This window comes from Hermetia illucens, chromosome 5 (genome assembly GCF_905115235.1).
Source record: "Hermetia illucens chromosome 5, iHerIll2.2.curated.20191125, whole genome shotgun sequence".
Classification (NCBI taxonomy): Eukaryota; Metazoa; Arthropoda; class Insecta; order Diptera; family Stratiomyidae; genus Hermetia; species Hermetia illucens.
The window spans coordinates 65,073,507-65,079,934 of NC_051853.1; the positions used below are offsets into that span (position 1 = coordinate 65,073,507).

Sequence of the window (6,428 nt, forward strand, 5' to 3'; positions counted from 1 at the left end):
GTCTCTGAAAGACGCCGTAGGAGGTCTGAGTGGTTGGAGTTGTGGCTCCTCCCACTAAACTAAATTAACTAATTAGACGTACTTTGACTAGCAGTAATCACTCTGGTAGTATGTAACCAATGTTGGGTATCGCGCTAGTTACCGCAGTTACTTTTCCCGACTTTTCACTCTGTATTTCATGAAAGTTAACTGAGGGTCCATAGAATATTTGATATAAGACTTGGACCATGTGATATCTAGATAAAATTTTAAAACTTATTTCAATTTACAGTTACAAACTAATGCAGCCTCAGTCTTGTGTTTTATCAAATCCAGTCAGAGTGAAAGCAACCTTCCTTGGATTAGCATCTTCAAAATTGTTGCTTTTTACTACAACCATGATGTCGTCAGGAAAGCCAATAAATATACATAATAAACCTTAGTATTGGGAATAGTATTGTTCCTTCTGACACTCACCCGGTTACTAAATACTCAACTGGATCTATGTGAGTGTCATACAAGAGCTTGCTATTCGTGAAACAGTCCCTAACGCGAATATCCTTGATATATCGAACTGGTTTAGATGTCTTATAACATAATATTATATGTTCCCATTGCGCAGAGTTAAAAATTCTTCACATCGAGGGTGAAGACAGTACGGTACTCTGCAACCTTATGAGGCGCAATTCCTTTCTGTGCCAGAATAATCACTGAGTTTACGGCAACTACTGTTAATCGTGCAACACGAAAACCATACTGTTGGTTCAGGACACCTCCTCTTCTATAATTGCTCAATCAACTTTCCCATATTGTCCAGTAAATAAATGGGAATGTACGGCGATGATTCTACCAGTCCTCCTTGGTAGTAGCGCCAGTATTTTCTTTTTATCAATTGACTCGTCCTATTTCAGATTGCGCTAATGAAGCACGTTAGGTATTCCGTTCAGCCGTTGTGAGGTATTGTGGTTATTTCCTTGTATGATTACTTTCCAGACGTCCATTCGTGCTTTGTTGGTGGTGGTAGGTAGCAAATGCCATGCTCTTTTTTTCTCTGCGTGGTTTGCTATTTCATAAAAGTTAGTCGATGATCGTGTATAATAATAGTATATTTGATATGGGATTTGGACCACTTGGCAATCTGCAAAAAACCTTAAAACTTTCTCTGATCAGTCTCTTCAAAATTGTTGCCTAATATATTTTGTCGTGCGAGGTGGACCCTTAGCTTATGGTCGTACATTAAGTACTTTGGTAATGGGCATAGTGTCGATCCTTGCGGCACTTAGGCGGTTACTGAATATGCGACTATATGTCAGTTTCATAGAGCAGCTTCCTATTTGTGAAATAGTCCCTGACGCCGACCATCCTTGGTACAACCCGCAGGTTTAGACCGAGGGTGCTGAAATATTTTATTCGAACCGCCATGCTACCTTATGCGCGCAATTGCTTTCTGTGACAGACTGGCAACGGCGTTGACGGTAACCACTGTTGCTCGGGTAACGCGAAAACAATACTGTTCCTTCGATACGCCTCCTTCTCTATAATTGCTCTAGAAACTTTCCCATGCTCTCTAGTAAACAAATGAGAATGTACGACGATGGCTTAGCGAATGGTTTGTGTCCGTTAGCAATAGTACCAGTGTTAGTTTTTCCCATTGACTTGATCTCTTTCAATCAGTGGGAGCACTTCTTGCCTTTATCGCTGGCTTCAGAGCTACGTTAGGTATTCCGTCAAGTCCGGGTAGTTCATTCAGCTCCTAATTTTTCGTAGTCACTAGAGCTTACTAGTTTTTTGTTACAACTGGAATATTCTCTGGAAGTTATTCTCTTACGATATGCAGAATTCATCTGTCTTTTTGTTGAAACAGATTCGTTACTATCTTTTGTAATAAGACTGGGCATCCAGATCGAGCAGACAGTGCGAGATCGTGTGGTGCACATCAATGCAGACAAGACAAAATATATGGTGGGAACGTCAGCACCAAAAACTAACCCAACCAATAATATTAAACCGCACTGGTCCAACGGGAAGAATAAAGATAGGCGACTACAACTTTGAGATCGTTGATAATTTCTCCTACCTAGGGCCGAAAATCACAACTTTTAACAGTTACGATGATGAAATCCGCGCACGGTTGTTGGCAGCCAAAAGAACCTATTTCAGCTTACAAAAACTGTTCCATTCGAAACGTCTCACCATAGGATCAAAGCTCTTACTATATAAGACAATGATCTTCTCAGTCCTCATGTATTTCTTGGAGACTTGGGTTATTAGCAAGAAAAATTGCAAACTCTGGCCGCGTTCGAGAGAAGAGTCCTTCGAAGAATTTCCGGGCCCCTATATGAGGATGGACGGTTCCGTAGCGTACATAACGATGAAATCTATGAGCGATACCATGACCGCCTGGTTGTGGATAAAATCCGGCTCAATAGTTTACGGTGGGCGGGTCACTTAATCCGTATGGATGAGGATGATACAGCCCGAAAAATCTATAAGGGTAATATCTATGGTAGAAAAAAACGAAGCAGACTCTGCCTGAGATGGAGCGATGGCGTAGGCCAGGACGGCAGGCAGCTTTTAGGGATATCGAATTGGTGGACCTCGGCGCAAAACCGGGATGTCTGGAGTTCCTTCTTAAGGCAGGCTTAGACCTCACCAAGCACAGCACTTCCTTGATTGGGTATTTTTGCTGGAGCTTTGACTTGGACTTGGATTTTCATCTGCTTAATATGATGTCGCGAGCGATTCTTTCTACCACAGATCGTGTTTGTGTAGGACGGGAGCTTCTTTTCATCAACCAATCTTTTGCCAGTCAATTTTGTAAATTTGTCAAGAAGTCCATCCTGTTTAGGGTTTATCATGTTGTAGAAGAATCACATAGGCTACCTTTGAGTTTTTCTATTAACGGTTCTATTAATGGTTATATATTCTGACATAGTTGGTCGAAAACGTCCACTCCATGCTTTGTTTCACTGTAATCACTGTATCATCCCAGGTTTACCCGTGTTGGTGTTAATTGATGAGTCGCAGTGTAAAGTTAAAATCAATGTTACTAACTTCGTGAGTTTTGGCTTATAGGGAACCGCCGTGGTATGGGGTTGTAAAAGGGAAAGTGAAGATTCTGTGCTTCTCTTAGGATATTTAACATCTGTAAATTAGGTTGGTAACTCTTTTCTATTGTTTTTAATGTCCCTATAGTTGTCAGTCCGTATTCCATTCTCAACTTTTTGAGCAGTGGCAAGCTGCAAGCTGGCATAGTAATATTGCGATGGGTGTTTTTAACTGTTTCAGCTCTGTACAGTATGGCATTTATCATGTATTTAGATCTGCAGTCACACATCATTATTATTTTTAGGCCGTACTTGTTAGGTTTGGAAGGGATCTCTATCCCAAATGGACATTTTCCTCTAAACTTGACTAGTTGTTCCTCGACGGTGAGATAGCTTCCGGGTTTGTAATGCTTTTTTTCAATTTTCAACCGAGGTATTCCATATTTCTTCAATTGGCGCAAGCTTGTTATTACCTTGTTCTCGGATTCTTTTATCGTCAAACCTTAGGCAGTTAGTCAAGAAATTAAATCGATTGCGCGACATGCAGGCTTTGTAAAGATGACCACAGTATTTTTCCTGGAATAAGCGCTCTGCAGTAAGGTGATTATACTGTTGGCGGCTGCCAAAATTAGTAATCCAAGATAGGCGTTGATTTCTTCCTTACTCGTTACGTTAAGACTTTAATTTTTCGGGTTTTATATTTCAATTTCTGTCGCCAAGAAAACTCAAGGATTTCAGGTGAAAAAAAAATAGCTCAAAAAAATCCAAGACGTCAAACGAATAATTCGAGGAAGGATTAGTCCCAGGTCTGATGTGAATAATATTAATTTCTTTTGCCTTTTCGGTGTGAGGAAAGCCTTCCTTTTGCCATGATGTCCCATCCTTTCTTAAGAGAACTGGTGAGTCTAGAGACACTATTTCGGGACGTTCTTTTGACCTGCCAGCGACTAATTTTGCACGCTTTAAAAATGGAACATCGCTTTCGTGGGTTTTTCTTTTTTTGCTGTATGTTTTTCTTCCATTTCTTCTATCTTTCTGATTTCGTGGAAAACGATAGTGTCCTCATCGTCCTCGTCAACAATTACTGGTGCACAAAATCGGGATCGATATCTGAATCAAAATCATCCATTTACAAGTTATATTCAAAGTCTGAATCGTCACTATCATCTTCTCGTAAAATTCGTAAAATTTCCTCCTCGTTGTCTTCTATTGTCAAATATTGATTTTCTCCCATTTTTTTCTTTACTTAAATACAAATTTAGGTTAACAAATATTAAAAATGGGAATTAGCAGGAAAACGTGGGTCGTTTTGACTCAAAAGTGCAACCATAAGTCATTTCAATTCATCCTAATAACTCACATTTTGCCAATCATGAGTGAAAATGACTACCAAAATTTTAAATGAACTAACCTCAAAGAAGAGCGAAGATTCGATTTTTGGTTTAGAAATTTCGAAAGAAACGCGAGAAAATTACACAAAACAATAATTTAACCTACAGTAACTTAGTTTAGTCTTGTTTCCACCAAACTTTCTTGTATGATGCTTCAAGTTTCTACAAAATTGTGTACTTTCAGACCGCGCTTACCGAAGGGTTGTAGTAACATAACTTACTATTCTGGATTTCATTTGATCAAATATCGGGGTGGCGGGTAATCCGAGACTTAAATGTCATGTAGGGACGTCATCGTAATTTTTTCAGAGTTCTCAACGAACGGTCCCTTGATTTAAGTCTACAGTTTCTAACCCCCAAACTCCTCCTCTTTAGAACTAATGTCAGATTTGTGCTTGGGATTATTATCAAAGTATTAGGCGGCCATGGCCATATTTGGTAAAGAAAAATGCGCATCTTTTTTGTATATATGGAGACCCCCAGATTTTCACAAATGCTAATCAATCTAAGTGTTAACCACCTCCACTAGTTTCATGGTATAGCTGGTTTCTTCACTGGAAATTGCTTTTCCTAAGAGTTAATAGGGCCTCTAAAGTAATAAGTCAAAGGAATTTCTTTTTGATTCAATTTATTTATAAAATAAAACAAAATAAATAGCTTTCTTAACGGTAAGGCACGTACATACTACATTTATACATTTTCGACAGTCTTATTTATAAGTTTATCAGATATCAGATGATCTAAACTTCGTTAATCTCATTTGACATCCATCCACTTAACCTTGTCCGGGAGGAATTGCTGGACCCCCGCGAATTGTTGCCAGAACATTTGCCCCTTGTTGGGCAATAACAATGCCTTTGATGGTTGCATCACGGATTCTTTGACCTGCTCGTTCCTATAATTACAGAAGCCGGTTAGTTTTTAAAACCATTGCATAGAATAACGAAAAAATAGTATAATCAACGAACAAGACTTACCACTGGCTTGAAGAGTTTCTTCCACAAACTGCGTGATTCACTTTGACCGGCGAAAGCAACCAGAAGAATTGTAAAGACGATGAGAAGCTTTGAGAAATTCATCTTGTTTCGTAGTCGATTGTGGGTTTACTTCAGAGTTAATTCAATCGCTCTAAGATGTGATGCGGAACTGATACTTGATTCACCCACTTGGAAGCTTTTATAGAGATACTTAATTTCTTGCGCAGATAAGGCAAGTAGCATTCAAAAAGTCCCGAAGTTTGAATTCGGATGAAATGATTAATTGCTCCATAGGTTATCGCTTCAGTGAACTACGGAATTTCCAGAAAAAAATTGGTGTGAAGATTTTTGTGTCTGGTTTTCCTCTGGAGTTTTTTTGAAGTGTTCCAATTAACGTGCGTTGATAAAGTCTGAAGGCGAATCGTTTGTATGTATATTTTAAGGTCTGGTAATACATTTGTACTATTCAATATAATGTTAACCTTAAGGGACAACTGTTAAAATAATTAACATACTATTAATTTGATGTGAGGTAGTCTCGGCTTGCTAATTGTGATCACAAAATTAACTAAATCGTTTACCCGTTAGCAAAGTTCTCAATTAGAAGAAAATAACGGCCGATAGTCAGTCAAACTCAGAGAACATCTGTTCATATTTGAAGATACCATCCCTTGCGCCTAAAAATGGGACAAATTGTACCAACTGGTCCTCCAGGTTGGGGGTTGGGTAGGGCTGACAACCCTACACGGAAAACAACCGTTACGAAGCCACAACAGGAGCCTCGGATAGGACGGATATTAAAACGACGGACCCGGCAACGACAAAGGAACAACGATTTGCGCATTTTCTCATGGAACGTGCGCTCCCTGTACAGAGATGAAGCTGATAAGCAGCTAGCCGATACCCTGTCCCAATATAGGGCTGATGTAACAGCGTTGCAAGAGATGCGATGGACAGGGACCGGTTTCCTGGAGAAGAGCCACTACACCATATATTATAGCGGCCATCCAGTAAACCATGTGCTCGGAGTAGGT

The 6,428-nt window shown here is 39.6% G+C and overlaps 1 protein-coding gene across 1 annotated transcript; it reads right to left on the minus strand.

Moving 5' to 3' along the window:
* Positions 1-5,152: 5,152 nt before the first annotated feature.
* Positions 5,153-5,583, minus strand: LOC119657830 (cecropin-like peptide 1). The gene is made up of 2 exons (XM_038064948.1): positions 5,395-5,583; positions 5,153-5,312 (listed from the first exon to the last, which is right to left on the minus strand). The coding sequence occupies exons 1-2, from the start codon at positions 5,494-5,496 to the stop codon at positions 5,193-5,195; spliced, it is 222 nt and encodes a 73-aa protein (XP_037920876.1). The 5' UTR covers positions 5,497-5,583; the 3' UTR covers positions 5,153-5,192.
* Between the last annotated feature and the right edge of the window lie 845 nt (positions 5,584-6,428).